This window comes from Leptonychotes weddellii, chromosome 1 (genome assembly GCF_054177405.1).
Source record: "Leptonychotes weddellii isolate Sample4059 chromosome 1, ASM5417740v2, whole genome shotgun sequence".
NCBI classification, from domain to species: domain Eukaryota; kingdom Metazoa; phylum Chordata; class Mammalia; order Carnivora; family Phocidae; genus Leptonychotes; species Leptonychotes weddellii.
In genome coordinates, this window is record NC_138369.1 from 92,862,935 (window position 1) to 92,885,980 (window position 23,046).

A 23,046-nucleotide genomic window follows, 5' to 3' on the forward strand; every position below is an offset into this window, starting at 1 on the left:
AATATTAAAAAATAAACTGCCTTACTAAATGGTCCTTTTCAGAGCATAATTTATTTAAAAAATAATCAAACCAAAAACAGTTGCCCTAAATCAGTGCAAGAGAAAATTATTGTAAATTAGGAACCACAACTTTTTAAATGAAATTTGAAATTATTTTGACTTACAGGTGAGTGCTAACAATGAAATAAACCAAAACAAACAATTTCAGAAATAGCTAAAAATAGTTGCACATTGAGACTTAAATGTATTTTGGATAATGTGAAACTTAATCACATAATTATGACTCACTGAAATCGTTTGGGAAATATTGTTTAGAAGGTAGGAATATATTGCTAATTCTTATTTTTTTTATGTTAGTGCATTTACTACACCACTCTAGAACAATTCCATTTAATTTTAGAAAGGCTTTTCATATTTGATTTCATGATATTATAGGATTCTTTTAGGGTGGATAGTAAAATTGTTATTTTCAAATATTTTAGATGAATATGTCACATGCAGAACAGTGGCATTAAAATTACCAGTATCAGCTACTGGTAGAATAAAAATGAGGCAAACATGAACTTTTTTTTTTATTATTATTGTTTTGGGTTTTTATGAAATCAGGAAAATTGTAAAGTGGTTATTCTATCAAGAACTACTACAACAGGGGTGCCTGTGTGGCTCAGTCATTAAGCGTCTGCCTTCAGCTCAGGTCATGATCCCACGGTCCTGGGATCAAGCCCCGCATTGGGCTCTTTGCTCGGCGGGAAGCCTGCTTCTCCCTCTCCCACTCCCCCTGCTTGTGTTCCTGCTCTCCCTCTCTCTCTCTGTCAAATAAATAAATAAAATCTTTGGAAAAAAAAAAAAAAGAAATACTATAACAGGAAAGCAAAAGTTAGTTTCACTTTATTGGTATGTCTCTTGAGCAGTGCTTCAGAATTTTTGCTAAGCTACCTACCATATTGAAGTTTCTAAGTAACCTTTTCCAATCTGAGTAATCCATATTACAGTTACTATTTACTCTTTTCTGATGTGATTGTAGTGTGGAGTCCAGTTTTTATCTTGGCACAAGGAAACAATGAAACAGAATAATGGACTAATGATTGAGCCAGAAATTTGCCCTTAAGTTGCAAGAAATTGTAAAATGATGAAGCTTAATTTGGCAGTTAGTCAGTAAGCAATTTTCAAAACATTGCTAGGTGTTGAAAAAGCACTGTTCTATGTGTGTTTGAAAGTTAGACATATAGTTAATGTATGTTCTATGTATGTATGTCTATTAAACATGTATTATATATATAGTATGTAATGTACATCTTGCTTTATAAGATTCCTATATGACTTAACACCTGTTATGAGCCTGATGCTATTCTAGGTATTGTTTTGGGAATGCAACTGGAAAATAAACAGTCATGGTTTTACTCTCATTGAGTCTGGTCTAGTGAAGGAAACAGGCAGCTGACATGTAATTATGATAAAGTGTAACGAATGCTCTGGAATCAGCCAGAAGAACATTAAACAAAGATGAAGTTTAAAAACAAAAACTTCCTGAAGGGGGTGACATTAACAGGAGTTCCACTCTTAACTCTAACTACAAGTTAGCCAGGCCAAAAAAACCTGGAAGGGCAGAGTATTTTGGTAGCTGGATCTACATGGTCAAAGTGATATCTTGTGAAAGACACTGAACTTAGTTCAGTTCGCTATGGCTGGGGGGAGAGAGAGAGAGAGAGAGAGAATGTGTGTGTGTTAGCACGTGTTAGAATAGGAGTAGGGGGGAGATTGTGAAAAAGATGGGTCTGGGAGACTATTTGAAGAATGGTCAGGTCTGTGTTAGCTCTTGCCTGGACTGTTAAAGTAATTACTTCATTGGTCTCCCCTGCCCGGCTCGTGGCCACTTCAGGAGCTCCCGCCCTCCTGTCTGATGAATTCATGAAGTACAGCTTTGCCTATGTGCTGATAACGTCCCCGACCCCAGTCTCAGTGGCTCTCCCCAGTCTACAGAAGGAAGTAGACAATTTGTAACTCAGTTTTTAAAACTGTCCCCAAACTAGAGTCAGCCTATTTTTCACACTTCTTTCTCACATCTCTTACTATAAATGTATTATTTGTCATCGATGCTTCAAACTATGCTCTTTCCTCTACCTGGATATCTTTTGTAACTCTTCATGTTTAAATTCTACCTCTTCTTCAAAGCTATTATCTGATTCTTCTAAATGGAAACATTCTCTTTTTCCTTCAAATTATGAGAACTCTTTAACTGAGTGTCCCTTATAGCACTCTTTGCCTTCCCTCCTTATATTCTAGTTATTTAGGTGCATGCCTTATTTCTCTTCATGAAATAATGTCTGATTCATTTATTGTCTCCACTGCCCCACAGCACTGAGAGCATGAGAGGCCTCAACAAATGGATGATGAATAAATGTATAAATGAGTCATTTTAGAAGGTAATAAGATTTAAGGTGAAGTATATTCAAGGCAACCCCTTGACAACAACTGACAAGGCAACAGCTCTCCTCTCCTCTCCTCTCCTCTCCTCTCCTCGGCTGCTTAGAGGCTTAGTGTGAGTTCATTAGAAGCTAAGATTCACCTTTCTCATCCATTCATTGCCTATATTCTAGCTTACTTTTCAGTTTGATTAAGAGACAGTGAATCAGTTGTTTTGTTCTGCTTTCTCTTTCATCTGTGTCCATGTAGGTGTGTCTGTGCGCATGCACTGTATTTCTTATCTGATATATATCTAGCTCTTTTAGAACAATTTCATAGACTCTGTATGCTCTGGTATTATTGCAAGAAACACAAAAGAAACCTTCTGTTTAACTTTTGATATGGGCTGGGACATACCAATTTCCAATTTCTCTCTGTGGATTGTTGTAAAATCATGTGTTGCATCTGCAAGCAAACAGCAACAACAAATTAAAGTTACCCCCAGCCCCTAGATTGTCTAGGCCATCCATACCCTGCCTACCCATCAGTGGGATGCATGGGGGCTCTGACATGTCTAGTACTTCCTAACTTCATTGCTTCACAGTGGTAGGGCCTTACATCGGATATTTAACCTCTGAAAGCTTCTGTTTCCTCATTTGTTATAGGAGGCTAATAAGAATCACTTCTTGGGATTGTCCTGAGGGTAAATGATAGATAATATTGTGAGAGTTAACGATAGACATTGTAATTACACCTGAACAGGACACAGAGGAGGTCACCATTAGGGTAAGGATTCTATCCATTGTAATGGTCTTCCTAAGCAAATGGTAGTAATCCTGTGGAGACCTCATATCTTCTTATTTGAAAATTTACAACATGCCAGTTTACGTCCATAAATATTTACTGCAGCTATGAAAATTTTAAGTTGAGCATAGGCAACTTACAATTGAGTCGTAAAAGCAATACTGTGAAGATAACTTAGGAGCCCACCTAAGACCTCTAGCCCTCAGTGGATGAGAATGAAACTAAACTATATAGGAGCTGTTATTAGTAATCTAAAATGCCATCAATATCTTTGATACACTCTTTCTTTAGTGTACCGTCAATGTTGAGTATATAACAAATATACTTAAGGGCTCTCATGGGTACATTGATGACACAGATCCTTTGACCCTCTTTTTCCCATGAGCTCTTTTGCTTCCTATGAACAAGATGTTCAGAAGCAGGTGGTGCTGGTCTGAGGCACCGAGGCCCAAGGGAATGAAAGGTAGTAGCTCTTTTTGTGCAGTCCTTGCCCTTGAGCGCCCTTTCCACCACTGTAAAGGGAAGGAGCTGTGAGAAAAACAGACAGGTTAGAAACAGAAATATCAGTCAAGGGATAGTCAGATAACATTAGCAGTTGTCCTGGAGTCATTGGCAAACACTGGGTTTGCAGGAACTATGGAAAAAGTTGTGACTGATGTGTAAGTGAGAATGTGGATTGGTATATATAGACTAACCAATGGTCCTCAGAGAAGCAGTCATTAGAATCATCTGGGAGCTTGCCTGGGACCCAGCCAAGATCAATGAAATCAGAATTTCTGGAGGTGGATGTGGGGTATAGAAATGTATTATTTATAACGTGCAGCCATGGTTGAGGACCAGTGGCCTAGGCCTTACGGTACCATTGCAGTGATGTGATAGCTGGGACACGGGAAATGCCCTCCTGTCTCTTAAATTGCTTATTCATCCTACAAACATTTACTAAAAATGCTTAGGTTGCTCAGTTAGATTTAGCCCTGTCTTTAACAAGTTCTTAATCTAGAGGAGTAGACAGACTTGTGGAAATTACCTGTAATACAATTTGACAGGTGCTGAGTTCACTACTGTGAGCTTTCTCTCTCTGGCAAGAAAGTAAAGAGGAGGAAGGGAGGGACAGTGAGAGAGAAAATGTCCCCAGAAAGTGACATTTGAAAGGGTCACCTCTCACAATTAAATTTAACTTAAGAAAATGATTCCCTATTATTATCAACTCCTTTTAAAATACCGATGCCCCGTTTCCTAATGGTAAGAGAAATGAGCATTAGTTGGCTCTTACCTTGGGCACTGGGAAAGCTTTCTCACAGCCACTCAGGAGCTATGTTACTTGGATGCAATATCACAGATGAAAGTACTGTTGAGCTAGGAGTTGAGTACCTGCATAAGGTCACATAGCCAGTGGGCAAAGAATTACAGTGAATCCAGGTCTCCTTGGCTCTAGATGCGTGTTTTTTGTGCTGGACTGTGTACATTGCCATCCTCGGCTACTTAGAGGCTTAGTGTGAGTTCATTAGAAGCTAAGATTCTAACTCAATGGTGAGCTGAAGGACTCTGGAAAAAAGGGGAGGTTGAAGGAAGAGGAGAAAGGGTGCTTTTAAGCTTATCCAGAGAAGTGGGACTGAGTAACAGGAAGCAGGGTTTGCAAGGTTCCAGGGATGTAAAGAACGTACTTAGGAGAGTGAGAAAGGCCCAGTGATGTCCATTTATTGAGTACCAGACCATAATTGAGGCCCTTGTGTACATTCTTTCCTTTAATACTTACATCATCCCTAGGATGGTATTCTTATCTTCATTTTTATAGAAGAGGAAGTTGAAGTTTAGTGAGGTTGAATAATTAACCAAAATCTCACTACTAATAAGTATCGAAGTTGGCATTTGAACAAACAACTCTGTGATTCTAGCTCATGTGATGTTAACCATTGAGCTGGGGCTCAATTGCTTTTTTATGTCAAGTCCTGGGACATTTCCTGTGTGCAGATTTCTAAGGCCTGAATATGAGAAGCTTACGAGCTAAGGATACAGATAAATCCAACAAGTGACCATATTCCTTATCTGGGTGGGCGGAGCAGAGTACAAAGATGGGGTTGGGTAACAGTAGTAAGAAGTTACCTGAAACAGGTAGGGAAGAAGGGAAATAAAACTGATGAAGAGAAAATGGGACTATAGCGTGTGAATTGGTAGAGGTCCTGGAGAAGATGCTGAAGGAATGTTTGAGAACATTATTGGACAGAATATCTTACCTTCTGAAATACAGGCAGGACTCATTCACTGGTAAACAGTTGTTGGGCTTACTGGCCTGGCCCAGAGGGTGGGCACGAGGGTGAGACATGACACTGCCTCCTGGAGGCAGTTGGCATGGAGGAAACATGTATAAACAATGCACAGTAAAGCCGTGTGACTCTGTTAGGAGAGAAGCATGCGCAAAGTACCAAGGAAGGTAAACAACGGAATCGCTACTAACAAGCACTTGCTTTAGCCAGAGGGAGGGAGTAAATTCATGCATACGTTGCTTTACTCACTGCATCCAAGCCTGGTGTTTAGCAGACGGGGCTTTCAGCCTAAATGTTGTTGATATGGTAGCAAGAGAAAAACATCAGGTGACAGCAGCCTGTGCTTTTCGAAAACTCTTACGTTCACATTCCGGCTTATTAAAAAACGGTGTTGCCATGCTGGGCGTTCTTGTGAGGCCCAACATCTCTATACTTTTCATCTTAAATAAGCACTTAAGAATATGCTCTGCAGCCTCTGATTGCCTTTGAGAACAGAGCAACCTTGTGATGATGAAGCTTTTTCAAGTGCCTCTGTTTAAGTGATGACTTCAATACCCTCCTGCCTTAAAAAGAGTCTTCTTATAGATGCCTGTAAGAGTTTCATAATTCACAGACATCTCGTTTCACTTGTTTTTTTGTTTTTTTAAAGATTTTATTTATTTATTTGAGAGAGAGAGAGAATGAGAGACAGAGAGCACGAGAGGGAAGAGGGCAGAGGGGGAAGCAGACCCCCTGCTGAGCAGGGAGCCCGATGCGGGACTCGATCCCAGGACTCCAGGATCATGACCTGAGCCGAAGGCAGCCGCTTAACCGACTGAGCCACCCAGGCGCCCTCACTTGTTTGTTTATTGTGAACATGGATCCTTTCTCAGAAAGCTACTGGAGGATACTAGAAACATGAATTCTTTCTCAAAATTCTTTCCCCAAATTCCTGTTTTATTCCCAGTGATGATTTTTAAGTAACTTTCGTGGAGTGTCATTTCTTTAGATATTTGGGGACGTGCCTTGGAGAGTCGGTGGAAGTGTCGGGGGTGGGAGTGGAGTGAGAGAAGGAGCCAGGCTCAGATAGCCTGTGTTGTGATACTGCTTTTTTTTCTTCAAGAGATTTTTTTTCACCCTTACTGCCTATGCTGCTGCAGTCAGCATCCAATAGAGATGTGTTCTGGGCTCATGAGCCAATTGTCTTTCTCCTCGCTGCAGCCTGAAGTCTGAGAGAGGGCTGATGGCTGTGAACAATTTTAGCAAATTGTCATGGGGATGTGGGGGGAGGGGAGCGCTTTCCCCACAGGAACAGAGCCAGTGTCATTGAGCACATTTTGTTCAAGTACAAAGTTGACCTGTCTGAAGGAGACAGTGGTCAGCAGTGGTAAGAACGTTTGTCGCCTCACCCTTTCTTCGTGCTCTGTCATTGTTGTTTATGGGAAGAAGTAGCACTTAATCGCTGGACTTGAGATCAGATCTGTGAGGTCAGCAAGCGACAACATTTGTTTTCAGTTAGGGAATCCCAGAGGTTAACAGAGGAGTCTGGATGAAAAATTGGGGGAAAGAAAAAGTGTTTGATATTCGGCAAAGACGATGACGTCTCTAAAAGGTTTTTAAAGAGCAGTATAGTGTAATAATTTCTGCATGCAATTGACAAACAAAATTTTGGACATCTGTTACAGTTGAGAAAATTAAGCACTAATCCTATGCATAGTATACACTATCCCAACTAGTGGACTTGGCTGAAAGATTTACAATGGAAATATTGAAATGGGACTTTAAAAATATTGCATAATATTATTCTTTTAAGTTTATCATAACTAATAATGAATCTTATTTTAGGTATGTAAAAATAGTGCTACCTTATATTTGTAGGTATGTGTATCTAGAAGGTATGAACATAGCAAATGCCTCATATAAATACAAGGTGATAGTGTTATTAAACTGCACCAAGATGTTTTACCTCTTTGATTTTCTTTAATTTATTTTATATTGCTGAATAAAAGACTTATTCCTTAAAACCGGTCAGGATATCCTCTCTATATCACTAACTTCTATTTTTCATTTTATATATATAAAGAATATAGATACACATTTATGTATGTTTATATAAATATACATTTATATATACATATATATTTATATATACACTTATATAAGTCAGTAAATATATATATAAAGAATATATATATTCTTTTTTTCTATATAAAGTCACCTTTTCTGTATATGTGATATATCCATTATCCATTGGTATATCCATTGTTATATCCAAAAATCCATTTGTGATATAACCAAATCACAGAGGCCAGTCAGGAGAATTGACTCCTTTCTTCATGTTCTGTAGGAATGCTAAACCTTTGTTCCTGGTGTGGCCTGAAAGTCCAATGAGGAAATTAAAACAGGAAAAGTAGTGTTTGGTGTAAAGAATATTTATCTTTCCGCATGGTAAAACTCTGAAATAGGTACAGGGTGCAAACACAACAACAACAACAACAAAATTCCCATTTTGTTATCTGAGTTAAAGGGCTATAATATTTGAGAATAAAAAGAAAATAGAAAAATTATTGTTAACATGTTAATATTATATATTTACTATATTATACTAAAACTAAAATCATAGATAATCCAAGAACCTCTTGCCTCGCTAGGTGTCTTGTTGAAATGGGTAGCGTGAAGCAGAATTTTAACTTGTCTGGCGTTCAGTTATTTTCTGCTGTTGACCCTATAGTATAAGTCCTGCTGAAGGAAAAAATAAATGACAGATAAACTGAAATTTATAAAAGAATCTAATGCTTTCCATTACACTTTGGAAATACCATGTGGGTTAGTCTTCTCCAAAATCAGTTGTTATATTGTGAAACATTTTTTCCTTTGTAGACCTCAACAGAGATGGATGCATTAATTTGGTTCTGACCTATTCTGGTTAGAGTCATCCATGTTTTAGTGTGAGTAATGATTAGAAAAACATACATACATGATGTAAAAGTGATCATCAGCACGAATGAATCTCTCTGGCATGGTGGTGAACAGTGCCAGCTCTGTAGTTAGACTGCTTTCATTTGGTTATGTGCCCTTGGACAAGCAGCCCCCTCCCCACACCCCCACCATCTCCTCCCCACATACCTTTGGAGGGGTATTTAAAGATGGAGGGCTTTTGCGTTGCCAATGCACTAGGACTGTAAAGGACTGTTTAAACAAGTCTTCCAGAAGATTGTTAAGGAAAAAAATTAAATGCAATTGACTTGAGACATTTACCTTCTTTTTACCCTCAGGAAATCCTTAGAAATATAACAGATATAGTCATGTGGTAATCCACCTAATAATGGTATGATGATGAATTGGGTACTATTTCTAAAACATTTTGTATTTCTCAATTGGAAGGCATGTGCTACAAATAGAGCACTAAATTTTATTATGTCAGTGCTGGGGTTTTTAATTATTAGCCAAGATCTAAGAGTGTCTGATTTGGATGCCATAAAACTTCAGAAGTGTTTCTGCTACAAACAGTTTAGAAGTCTGACCGTTGCTGTACCGAAAAAATAATGAGACAATTGAAAAAATAATAGAAACATAGTGACCTGGCATTTCCAATTTTATGATGCCATAAAAAAGCAGCCAAGAAATGTTGGACTGTTTAATGATGCTGGCACCTACCAAATGTCACTGGGCTTTCACAAGGTCGTGGAGACTCTGGTTTGACTCAGGGATGTTGGCCAGACCCATGTTGGGAACGGAGGAAGACTGTGGAATAGGGACAGACAGTAGGTGCCAATTAAACCCTTCACTTAACTTCATACAGTAGGCTACACACTTCTGTGGGATTCTGCGGGGTAGAGGAGAGGCCACGGGTGGGTGTAACTAAAAGGTGAGCCCATTTCTTCTTACAGCATCCCATCACAAACATTTCTTAACATAAGATCCTTGTGGGCCCTCACTGAAGAGACTAAAATTTCTTCAGATGACTGTCAGCTAAAGCTGTGTGTTGATGTAACTGTTGCGGTCACAGTTGTATGTATATGTGATCTCTCACAGACAAAAGCTGCTGGAGAAAGGAGTGGTATTTTTGTCACAAGAATGTGTGTGATTTGTTGCCTTTTTCCCTTTCCCCACCTCCTCAGACTCTCATGCCTTACATAATACTTCTTGAGATGTGTAGAGTTTCAGTTATGCCATGTTCAAGATGATTAATGGGAGTTGTGCAATTAAAGCTCCTAAGTTCTCTGGGGAAAAAAGTCATAGTATCCCGATGTTTGAGTTAGAGTATGTTGAGTTTGCGTCAGCATTGAGGATATTTTGGGATATTGTAAATGTCACCATTGGTTTTAATGTCCAAGAATCTTCATCATCACACTTAGGAATGTTCTATGAAATAGTGCCTAGAACAGCCTTTGAATACTAGCTAGAAACGTCGAAACCTAAAATTGCTGGGTTGAGATCACATTAGACTCTGACGAGAAAATGTTTAACCCGAGTGAAACAGAGTCTGTTAACATTCCTTCAGGCCATGGTAAAATTACAAATTTGAACTCAACAGATTGTGTGTAGGTACCTGGGTTTGTATTTTTCTTTCTTTTCCTCTCAGTCTCTGTCATTGTTAAGCCATAGTGTATGTGTGAATATGAACTTTTTATGGGATCAAGAAAGGGAAAAATCTAAAGTGGCCTTCTATTGTGTTTCATTCGAAAATATTTTGAATCTCGGGTAAAATAATTTAAGAAATTGAGACTATTTCAATAAAAATACATTCATAAATGTCTGCTTTTTTCTCTCATTGATAGAAAATGTTCCCAGCTCTTGTGTTGACCTCTGAGCTCTAAGCATTTGGCCATATGTTGATTGAATGAATGTATAGTAATTTACACCTAAAAAGTTAAGCTTTAAATATTGATTAGTGTTACTGTATTTACTTCATGTTAAGTTTAGAAGCCTAGAGATTATTAAATGCCCACCAAAATAAAAGGAGAATTGACTCCTTTCTTCATGTTCTGTAGGAATGCTAAACCTTTGTTCCTGGTGTGGCCTGAAAGTCCAATGAGGAAATTAAAACAGGAAAAGTAGTGTTTGGTGTAAAGAATATTTATCTTTCCGCATGGTAAAACTCTGAAATAGGTACAGGGTGCAAACACAACAACAACAACAACAAAATTCCCATTTTGTTATCTGAGTTAAAGGGCTATAATATTTGAGAATAAAAAGAAAATAGAAAAATTATTGTTAACATGTTAATATTATATATTTACTATATTATACTAAAATATAGTAAATACATGGTATTGGCTTATTAAGAGTATATATACTATATATATATATATATACACACACACACACAATATATAGTATAATACACTTTATAAAACACATCAAAACAAAACAATAACATAAAATCAGTGAAATCTCCATGGAGATTTTCTAAGAAAAAAAATGAAAATATCTGTTCAACTATATTAGGGATTTATACCAAATGATAGTTCAGTGTTCTTTGGGGTTTTATTCTGGAGCTTTCTATAAGTCCTTATGTGTTTTTCCAAATAAAACATGAAATGTAAATTTTAAGTCTTATATTCTAGGTTTCTTAAATTTGTAACATGAACAGAATCTAAGTTTGTAATACTTATGCTGCTCTTAGAAATAGGTACATAACTTGGGTGAATATATGTGTGTGTGTGTGTATAATTACTTACATATATATGTATACATTTGCATATGACTAAAAACAACATTATGCAGTGGGTCCACAGGAATTTCAGGTGGTGGTCAGAAGTCGTTTGTTATTTTTCTGGGTTCTCTGGCTACTTAATTTACCTTTCTCAGCAGCTTCTTTTCCAAAGTAGGGGCTATATGTCTCATGTTTAGTTATCCTGAAAAAAACTTTCTGTAGGGAAGTAAAACCAAGAAAATGTTACTTACCCTTAAAGTCAGCATAGCCAGTATTCTAGTTAACAGGTGAATGGAGCTATTAATATGATTTTGGAATTTAATTATTTGCTTTTTTACATACCACAGCCTTTATTTGTTTTAATTTCAAATTAGAGAAAAATCAACAAACATTGAAATTCACATGTTCATACCTTAAAAATTTTTAGAAGCCATAACTATTAGAATTCGACAAAATTAGAAGGAAAAGCTGGTCAACCATCCACTCTTTTTGAGTCAGGTTTTATAGGACAAATCTATTATCTTATGTTCGAGGAAATTGACAGACATTTAAATGTAGTATAAAAATACTTAAAGCTAATTACAAATAACTTTGGGTTGGCAGTTTTTAATTGCGTGCCCCTTTTATGGACTGAATGTTTGCTTCCCCCTAAAATTCTTATGTTGAAGCCTTGTGTCCTGTATGGCTGTATTTGAAGATGGGGCTTCTAAGGAAATAATTAAGATTAAAGTCACAAGAGTGGGACCTTGATCTGATAGGATTAGTGTCCTTATAAGAGACACCAGGGAACAAACTTTCTCTCCTCGTGCATGCACCAAGGAAAGGCTGTCTGAGGAATAGCAAGAAGGTAACTGTCTACAAGCCAGAAAGCACTCTTACCAGAAACTGTGAGAAAATAAATTCCTGTTGTTTAAAACACTCAATATGTGGTATTTTGTTGTGGCAACCAAAGCAGATTAATACAGCCCCTATTAAATTCTGTTAGGTTTAAAGCAGTGGTTGACTCCCAACTGGAGATGATTTTGCCTCCCCCTCACCCCTAGAGAGGTTTGGCAATACCTAGAGACAATTTTCATTGTCATAACTGAGGACAGGAGTACTGCAGGCATTTAGTGAGCCAGGCATGCTGCTAAACATCCTATAGTGCACAGAACAGCTAGCTCCACAGCAAAGCCTCTATGGCCCAAAATGTCAATAGTGTTGAGATTGAGAAAGCTTGAGCTTCCTTTTAGGATGCGTTTGTTCTTGTAAGCTGGAGCAAGTCCTTTATGGAAACAGGTAGATTGTAAAGAAACATACATTTAAAAGCAACAATATCCTGTATGTTAGGTACAGTTAATTTATTTCCAATATTTGCAAGCCAATAAACTGTAATTTCTAGAGTTAATCAAACTCCTGTCCACCTAAATGAAAACAAAACAGTGAGTGTATATGAGTGTGCATGCATATAATTTTTTCTAAAAGTTAATCACATTTTAAACTGCCATAAATTTCCTACCACTAGATGCTTGTGATTTTAAAATATTGTATATGTAAATTTGTTCACCTTGTATTAGAATTGATAATTATAAATTAGCATGGTAGAACCGTAAGAAACATTTTTGGAAATGCATGAAACAGTATTTCCTGACTGCCAATTTTTTTTCCCCTTTGGCAAAATTTTTGTGAGATATTTCTATCATCTTAGCTGAAAAAAAAATAGTAAGAATTTTCAATAGGAAGCTACCAAATTCCTTTGCCAGAGTTTCTGGCCAATATCTGAGCAATGAGTATCTCCAGAAAGTGCTTCAAAAACATTTGTATATCTCAGTTGTCCCAAAGGAAATACTGGTTTTGTTTTAACAATTGAAATAAATAGTTGCAGTTTGAACCGTTTTTCCTGAAAACCAGTATTTCCATTGAAAGTTGGAAACGACTTATGAGTATAAGCTTGGTACCCTTATAATTTTTTCATTGCCCCTTTATTTCCAGAGTTTACCCAAATATGACCGAATAATTTTAATTCTACCACATAGTTACCATTTGGCAGCTTAATAAGATGTCTTTTTATATTCTGACCTCATAATCACAGTATGCCTTTTATTTTAGGTAGAAAAATTATAAACAGTTCAGTTTGTCTGATTTCCAGATAGAATTTTGAATTTTTAGTTTATTAGGTTTCACCGATTTCTAAGGAAGGTGTTTCATTTTTGATCTTAAATAAATACTAAAAATAGCTCAGAAACCATTTTTTATACTCTAAATTGCCATCTGTAGTTCTATTCAGTTTTATCTTTATTCTACAATTTATATCTCACTATATACATCATATACTGTATATACATACACACAATTTTTAGATATGCACTTTATATGCTCATACTATTAATTATTTAAAAGTACACTTCACTGGGGCACCCGGGTGGCTCAGTCAGTTAAGCATCTGCCTTTGGCTCAGGTCATGATTGCAGGACGCTGGGATCAAGCCCCATGTAGGGCTCCCTGCTCAGTGGGGAGCCTGCTTCTTCCTCTCCCTCTGTCCCTTCCCTCTGCTCGTTTTCTCCCTCTCTCTCTCTCAAATAAATAAATAAAATATTTTAAAATAAATTTTAAAAAGTGCACTTTATTAAACTAAGATGTTTAAAAATTATTTTGAAGCTCACACAGTTAATCTAAACATACATTTTCCTTTGTTATAATCACAAACTCGTACGCATTTCAAAAGCTGATGAGAAAAATCCTTAAATTCACAGTTGAACAGTTTATAACTTCAGAAATTAAAGACTTGATGAGTTGATCTCTTGAATGACCATGATTGGTCTCATACAGGCTTTTAAGACTATAAGGGGAAAATTTTGACTTTTTTGGAAAGATTACTTTTAAAGTAAGGTAGAAAAAATATTGGAGAAAAATGGACTTAGTCTGAATTGATACTTTACTGAACTTCCTCCATTCCCTTAAAATATATAGTATGTACATTACAATGATGTCTTTGAATTCTGTGTTCAGTTAACCTATAAAACACCATTTTGAGTGGCGTCGAAGGTATTTATGGTATAGACCCTATAGAGTAGCCTGCTAGTCAGCTGGCTAGCTCACTGACAGTAAATGTCAGTACAATCAACAAAAGCAAACGACAGCAATATAACACTATAAGAAATGTATTAGAATGGCATTTTCCGTAGTGGATGTGGCAAATGCAGAATGATGATTAAGGGCCAAGCTTATATTATTAATGATTGACATGCATTGTCACAGGTTTCCTTTTTGTATTTTTTTTAGTACTTTTAACCGATACAGTGCTAAATTAAGCAACTGCTGTTTATTAGTAGCTTATTGAGAGCCTGTTATATCAGGAGCCATGAATGAAGTTGGCGCACTGTCTTGCTCAACCCTTATACATCACGAGTGAAATCAGTGGTGGTGCTGCTTTTCTACCGAAAAGGTATGGCCGCTCAGAGAATTTAACTCCTACAGGGTCACACAGTAAGGAAATAACAAAGCTGCTATTCTGCAGTTCGAACCAAGCTATGTTGTATAGAATGTACGATTATATGGCAACAGGTAGAACGGCATAGAGCAATCAAAACGGAATAAAAACTTTCTATTTTAGCATTACTCCTAGCAGCCCAATTTAATGTATCTTGGAGGTGATATCTCTGGATGATTTAGAATATAGTTCCTTTATACAAATTTGCATACGTGAGCGCTAGATCTGACTGAATTTCTGTACTTAGATTTTTGGAATGTATTGTGACTGTATAGATTTTAGGACACCAAATACATCACATCTCTACACAAATCTAGTTTCATCCCTGGTGAAACTTATGAACCTTCTGTTACCTTTCCTCCCTTTATTATGGCAAGCTTTATCGGGTGTTCAAATTACTGGCCTCTGAATAAAAGCGTAAGTTAGTACAGCTCAGAATCAAAGTTTGGTATTGAGAGTTACTTTTCATTCTATTAGTTTCATTGTCTCCAGAACAGAGTTAGAGTAGAATTCATCTTTAAGGAATTATTAAGAAGTGTTCATTCATTCATTTTGCAAATGCGTATTGAGGTATGGTGCTGGGACCTCAGGTGTAGACTGTGGACGAACATGGAGAGTACCAGTGGGCACGTTCACCTTAACTCAACAAAAGGTATTCTGGTGATTTTCTCCAGAGTTTTAGGCAGTCCTCTAGAAGAGGATGTTTATTCTGACTTTTTCTTGACCTTTTTATTTGTCAAACCACAATTATTCAGCAGCATAGCCAGCATTAAACACGTTTTGAACTCCCTAGGAAGCTGAGTTTATCTAACGTCAGTTGCAGAGGCTACTCTGGTTTTTTTCCCACACATGTCAATGGAAAATTCACGTGGCTTTGCAGAATTGTGTTTTTGCAGTGTTTTTTTGCCTGATATAGCAATAATGTGGAATACTATTAAAATGCAGATCTCTGGGCTCCCCCAGAGCTACCACCACAGACTGTGGAAGAGGCCTGCTCATCTGCATACCTTTTCACCGAATATCCTCAGTTGATTCTTAGGAACATAGCTTTTGAAAGTGAAGTTTCAGTGCAGTCAAATCAAGCTGTGTATAGAAAGGTAGCATATGTAAGAAATTAGAATGGCATTTTTCCTGAGTAAGTATAAATAAAAAAATGAAAACCGAAGGTGTGAGCTTCTCTTGAAAGGTTTGACATGATCTGACACAGAATGTATATAGGGCAATATGATTTGTCTCCATTATTTCAATCTGAGCTGTGTTAATAGGGAGGAGGGGCTGAGTGGTTTGTGTGTCGGGAGGCACTGGGATGAAGAGCTTAGGAAGATCAGTGTTAGTGTTGGCCAGGCCTAGTTCAAGGCCTAGGGCTATCTCTGTGCTATTTATGGAGCTATAGAAACTGATCTGAGTGAATTGACAGTAACCGAATCCTCGGGGTGGATATAATCTTGCCTCTTTTCACTTAAATAGATCCAGTATTAGTATGAAAAATAATGTGGCGATACTGAGAACCAGAATTTCTCTTAGAGCCAAATTTTTCTTTGTCCTGAGAGAAAGCAGTTTTCTCTAGGACACCTCAACTGGGTAGCCCTGAGATTGTACCACATGTTAGCCATGAGGTTATTTATGTTGGCCAGGCGTTCTCTGTGGTTTCTCCTGTGACTCTAAGTGTTGTTTTTGGGTAAAAGTTGCTTTTCATCTGGATGCTTTCAAGCTAATAACATGCTCATGATCTCAACAGATACCGAGCATGATTTCCTGTGGAATAAGTCATAAATATATAAATGTTACTTTGTGAACATATCAATAGGCATAACTAAGAGATATTATAAAAATTACCTTCATGGTGATATTTTGTTTTTCTTTTGTTGGGTATATGATTAAAGGGGGTGGGGGTGGTGGCAAATAGCAGCTCCTGACCTTTACCTTGCTCACAGAGTGCCGTGCAGGGCCAAGGGCGTGACATATACATTATCTCCTCTGATCTTCATAAGAAACGTATGGTGTAGGTTTTATAGCATTTTTGAAATGCATAAAAGGCCTGAGACAAAAAAGTTAGTTTTGTATGCAGTTCCTGCTGCTGATGGGAGACCTAGGCCTCTACCCTAGGTCTTGGGACCTGACAGTTTCTTGGTATCAACTACTGTCTTCTGCCACCTTCTGATTTAAAACATTATTGGTGATGCTTTATTACATAAAGCTTGCTAAAATGAAAGGCAGTATCCTATGATATTAGCCCTTTGCAGAAACTTGTTCCTAAAAAACTGAATCAAAACAAGCCAGAAATAGATCTTTCAAATTAGGATTGTGACAAGATTTTTGTCACAAACTCAAGCTTGCTGCATCAGTTTACAGTATAAGGTTAAATGATGGCAAATGGATTTTTCTTAGAAAAATCAAAGAAAGCTCAGGAAAAGTGGTTGATGGCTTCAACTGAATCTTTCTTTGACCCTCCCAAACAGTTCTAATTAGATTTATTGGTGAAAGAAGTTGTCAAGGTAATAATTGATAAGACCTTTCATTATAAAGACTTGAGAACATATTGAAATAATATGGAAACAGTGGAATGATAGAATTGAAATAATATGAAATAAATCCCTTATACACTATTTCATATTACAGACTTTAATACATATTTTTGATGAAAAGAAATGTCCCGAAAGGAAGGGTATATTCACATTTCTTACTTTTTTCTAATATTTTGTTTCTCCATTTTACATTATAAATCTTTTGAAGGGTATATATGTCTATTTTCTATTGTTTTATAGCTCTTGGGCAATGGAGACTAGATTTATCTTTGAAAGGTTAAAGGCTACGTTTTCCACCAGTGTTTCATTATACTTACTAATCTCTATGTACAGTGGGAACATATGGGCATTTTCTTTTTTTCGCCTGCAAATTTCTTAATATATGGGTTTGTAAAGCTTAGTAGTAATTTAATTTTATTTGTTATGAGATACTCGTAAAGGTGCTGAACTGAAGACACAGTGTGCCTTGAATCCTCTTAAGTTCATTTCCTTAGAACTCAATACAAGTAAAAATAGATGCTAAAACTTCATGTTTCTCTTGGGTTCATTAAAGTTAACCAGGAGATTTGGAAGGAGCTAATATTATTCTTCATTTCATATTCTTTATTTTAATCTTACCCTGGCAGTTTGTAGATTTTTAAACTTGGACCTAGAAATATTAGTGCTAATATTAAAAGAAGGGAACTTCTTTAAGCTTTAAGACTTTCTCAAATGTCTTAACACCTCATTTTGATAATGCTTTTGGGTGAATTCATTACTTATTCTAAATGTATGATAAATGGATATGGACAATACAGTGTGTTAGAAACCCATGGTAGATCCAGGTGGTAGGTTTGCATTATTTTTATTTTTTAAGATTTGCTGGTCTAATGGTATTTTAAATGGTATTTCCTGCTTTTGTTTTTTTAGGGTCGTTGCTCCAGGGAGAACTGCAAATATCTTCATCCACCCCCACACTTAAAAACGCAGTTGGAGATAAATGGGCGCAATAACTTGATTCAGCAGAAGAACATGGCCATGTTGGCCCAGCAAATGCAACTAGCCAATGCCATGATGCCCGGTGCCCCATTACAACCCGTGGTAAGCACGTTTTCAGTCCTCATTCATGAAGTTTGTAATTCCAAGTGCTTAGTTTCAGTATGAAAGTAATGAGTGCACTCGATTAAGTGAACATAGGTAACAGTATCAGGTGTCTAGCATTTTCTAACAAAATTACCAAGCAAAGCCTGAAACAGTTTTCACACTGTGAAGATACTCATCTTCTCGCTAAATCATGTGGAAATTTACTTATGGCATGTTTTCCCCCTAAAATTCTCTTCACATGAAATCCTGTGATTTGCAGGAGTTAAAATGGTCATCAAACTGATCAATATAGTCCATGTGCATTTTCAGACTCCTTTAATGGTAATAATATTTTTAAAATTTGGTATAGATCATCTTTAGTTTTGAGAAAAATTTTTCCTTTCCTGCTTCCTTGAAGAGAATCTGTTTGCATCATTTTCTTTATTGAAAAGGAGCCTTTGTTATTCTTTCAAACTCAAAGTGAAATTATTTTGTAGTTACAAATGCTAGCAAAATTTTGACAGTGGTGAGTCAATATCATGCATTAAAAGAGAACTAATCAGGAGAGGCAGAAACTCCCAGGGCTTTGAAGCAAAGAGCTAAATACTTTAAACTGTAGGTGGTCATAGAGATTTAATGTTTACTGAGCAGTGTATGTGAATAACTTTTGATTCTGAGCACATATATTTATTTATTTATTTGGAGTTTGGGGGAGTGTATATGATAAATGACTTTAATAACCTTTACTCACATTTATTCATAAAAATGTAAGATTACTATCATAAGTAATTGTAGATTACAAAAGGTTATTCTGATGTTGATTGTGATATAGTAATTATGTATTTAAATGCATGTTAAAATTCGTAATGATCAGAATATATCTGTCAGCAATTTATGTCAGTAACTTATATGCACTGTTATGGGGTTGTGGGAATGTGAAGACCCACATTTTTCTGATATGCTGACTGTAGCATGTGTGCTAACTAATTTTTTTCCTAATACATTTTAACACCTGAACTCAATGTAATTATTATTCTCTCTTAGAACTTAATGCACCAATCATTCCAAAAAAGAGGGGGGGATTGCATTTCGAGGTGGGAGGGATCTCCATATCACATCGGCAGTGATACCAATTATCAGTACTATACAGTTGAGGTGAGAGAATATTATAATTCTGTGTCTGTTTTAACCTGATATATTTTTTTCCATTATTGGGGGCTCAGTTAAAAATATGGGATCTTAAATTTATTTTTGTGGCATCTGCTAGTATTATATCTGCATTGGGATAGCATGAAGATTTCCATGTGGTTAAAAAAAAAAGTTACAGTGATTCTCGCTAGCATAAAATACAGGACAAGAGGTGTCTTTCACAGCTGGCCCTCTCACACAGTTTCAGAGAGATCTGATAAATCCTTGGGGTGGCTACTACTTTAGCTGATCTAAGATTTCTCCTTGATGTGAGATACTTTGTTCCACTTCAACATTTAAAGGCTGCTAACCATCAGGCTCTACTCTCTCAGTGACCGGAAGCACTTCTGGTCAGCAGGTGTAATTCCTATACTGCCGGAAACAGTGCTGGTCACGGCATTGAGCTCCTCACTGTGAAGTCTTGGCCCATCTCCTGACTTAGTCCTTGAGCTTTACTCTCAGGGCCATTCCAGGGTCATCATAGGGGTCATCCTGGGACAGACTGTAAACAACATTTATGCTCATGTCTGTAAAATACAGTAACAAATTTGTGGTGTGCATGAAATCACAAAATCACAATTTCTGAAACCAGCAGACAAATCACATGTCCTGGTGTTTTTGTTGGAAAATTCTCTACTTAGACAAAACATTTATTTTTATTAGTTGTGAGCACATTTGGGCTTTATGTTAATTTTCCCTGGTATGACTAGATTTGAATGCAGAATTATCCTTCTACTAAAGGCATCCTGAGATCATAGTCTAAAAATATACTCGGTTCAGGGTGACATTTTTGTAATAAGTATAGAAGTCATCATAATTATTCAATTTTAAAACATTTGAGGCTTTAATAACTGTAGAGAAGGCTTTAATCCAGGAAATTTGTCTTCAGAATCCCACCTGAGACTTTTAGATCCTTTGTGTAGTCAGCCCTGCTGATGAGAGTAATCATACAGAGATTCAGAAATAAATGAGATGGTCATAACCAGCTGCTCACTGGAATTTGAATTCTGGGTCAACAAATAGGGATTATAACAAGGCTGGAAGCTGCCAGGTGACCAATGCAGAACATGGTTGCCACTCAAAGAGCATGGCCACTGGTATAGATATTAGTGTTCGAAGACACAGCACACGCTTGAATCTAGCCCAGGCAGGGGTTCTATCGAAGGAGGTGATACTGTGAGCAGATCCATAATATCAGGAGCGGTAGGAGTATCTGAGCAGTTTCAGGGTTTGTAGTCAAGTAGGTGAAGCCTCTTATTTTTTTAGGGCGAACCAGTTTGGCCCCTTAAACCATAGCTGAGGGAACGCAAAGAGGGAGAAGGAGCAGGGAAGTTCTAATCAAATCTGGAAGCCTCTCCTATTGTGCCTGGCATATAGCGAGATCAAAAATTACTTGATGAGTCAAAGAATGAAGTAAGGAGTTTCTTGGATACAAGGAAGACAGGCGAGGTTTGTGGTAGTTTACCTGGCCCTGTGATTCCAAAGGAATCGGCAGCAGGAACCAGAGTACAAGCCCCATCCTAGAGCCCGCAGCACAGAACGGGGCCTACGGTTGGATATATACTAGCACTCTATTAGCAGGGGCAGCCTGGGGCTCAATGAGGGTACCGGTGAGACCAGGCAGTAGCTGCTCTGCCACTCGGTTGGGTTTTCATCTTTTCAGAAATTTTGGGAGACTGAGTCTCTCAATTTAAGGTCTTGAGAAGATGACACTGAGGTGACTTGGGGAATGCAGGGGTTTATAGGAGAGCTTCCTGTTTTCGTATACTTTATTCTGTTGTTATGAAATGCACCAAGCCAAGAGGCAGAAAGAGGACTTCCATTTGGGGGGCAGATACAACACTCTAAGGGCATTTACTGCACTCACTACTTTTTGTATCATAAATCCTCACAACCGTCCTATAAAGTAGATGATATTTTCTCAACTTTAGAGGTATTTTATTTTATTTATTTATTTTTTATTATGTTATGTTAATCACCATACATTGCATCATTAGTCTTTGATGTAGTGTTCCATGATTCATTGTTTGCGTATAACACCCAGTGCTCCATGCAGAACGTGCCCTCCTCAATACCCATCACCAGGCTAACCCATCCTCCCACCCCCTCCCCTTTAGAACCCTCAGTTTGTTTCTCAGAGTCCGTAGTCTCTCATGGTTCGTCTCCCCCTCCGATTTCCCTCCCTTCATTTTTCCCTTCCTGCTATCTTCTTCCTTTTTTTTTTTTTTTTAACATATAATGTATTATTTGTTTGAGAGGTACAGGTCTGTGATTCATCAGTCTTACACAATTCACAACACTCACCATAGCACATACCCTCCCCGATGTCTATCACCCAGCCACCCCATCCTTCCCAACCCCCACCACTCCAGCAACCCTCATAAAGACACAAGAGGTTTGGAAAGGTTAAGTAATTTGCCCAAGGTACATAGCTAGTGCTTAGTAGGGCCAAGATTTTAACCCAAGCTGTTCAGGTGCTAGCATTCAGGCTGTAGAAACACTAATTGGAGATATGCCACCAACCAGCTCTGGGTCCTTCGTTGATTCATTTAAAATCTCTGACCTTCATTAACATATAGTGATAAGTTTCAAATATATTATTATCTGCAAGTTCCTAACAATTTCATAATTATTTCTGTTTCATAAGATGAGAAAATAAGTAGTTGAAAATAAGTAATTGAATTTACCTGTGTGTCTACTCCCTGAAATTTGCATAAGAAATTATTAAGTAACTGGCATTAATTCTATTATCATTCCTAAGCCCCTAAGAAAAATGTAAAAAGATCGTATTTCTCTTTATTATGTGATCTTTGAAGAGAAATGGAAGACCTATAGTATTTGATTATCCAAATGTAAAAAATTAAATATTTGGATTTTTTCTAAGTACTACTTTAAAAAAAAAAATTATTACATTGCTATGTACTCTCTGATGCAGAGATAATCCAACCAGAAAACTAAGCAACCTAACCAAATATAGACCGTATCTTGTGGCTCACAACTTGGAAGCATCTGGTGTATTTTCTTTGATCCATCCCAGAAAGATGTCTTTAGCAGTTCCGTCGATTCCAGGCTTTTGTCATTGCCCTTGAAGAGCTCTGCATAAGGAATGGTTATGAAGAGCTGTGTCTGAGCTCTGCACTTCCACTCCACTCCTGTGCCTTTTCCCTGCTCTCCCAAAGCTTAGCCTTGGCCATCGGTAATGTCTGAGGGCTGCTCCCCTTAAGGTACACACACACCTAGCTGCCTTGAGGTACATAACTCAAGTTGAATTCCTGTGCATTTCATGAATTTGAAGTAGCCTAGGGATAAAGAAATGCAAAGTTACCGGACTTAGCTAAAAAGTCTTGGGAGCTCTCTTGCTGTCCCCGTCGCCTCACTTTTGCTGCCCTGGTGTTCCCACCTCATGGTTGTTGGTGGCTGAGTGCTGAAAGCTTTGAAGTCACCATATGTCACATTTCCAGGAACACCTAGAATTCTTAAATTGGTTTTTAGTGCTTTACCCTCCAGGTTTCCCAACCTAGTGATTGAGATAAGGCCACTTCTGAGAAAGCATTTCCAGTAAAATGTGGCCACCACGGCCGTCATCCGTGCTCCATCTAGTGCCTGTTTCAGTCAAGGAGCCGGCCGGTGCTTCCTCGAGCAGCTTGCAGACAGGCCCGAATCTTAGGGACCAGGCCATATGTGTTGATACCT

At 37.5% G+C, this 23,046-nt stretch overlaps 1 protein-coding gene across 26 annotated transcripts in view; it reads left to right on the top strand.

Moving 5' to 3' along the window:
- The window catches only part of LOC102743902 (muscleblind-like protein 1), a 203,414-nt gene that overhangs the window by 143,087 nt on the left and 37,281 nt on the right, over positions 1–23,046 (top strand). For 19 of the 26 annotated variants that reach the window (XM_081828002.1, XM_081827899.1, XM_081827888.1 and 16 more), the window contains 2 exons: positions 18,013–18,183; positions 19,210–19,320. In XM_081828002.1, the coding sequence (XP_081684128.1) occupies positions 18,115–18,183; positions 19,210–19,320 (180 nt within the window). In that variant the 5' untranslated portion in view covers positions 18,013–18,114. The remainder of the gene's footprint in view (positions 1–18,012; positions 18,184–19,209; positions 19,321–23,046) is intronic. The other 7 variants (XM_081828020.1, XM_081827924.1, XM_081827937.1 and 4 more) reach the window with 1 other exon arrangement.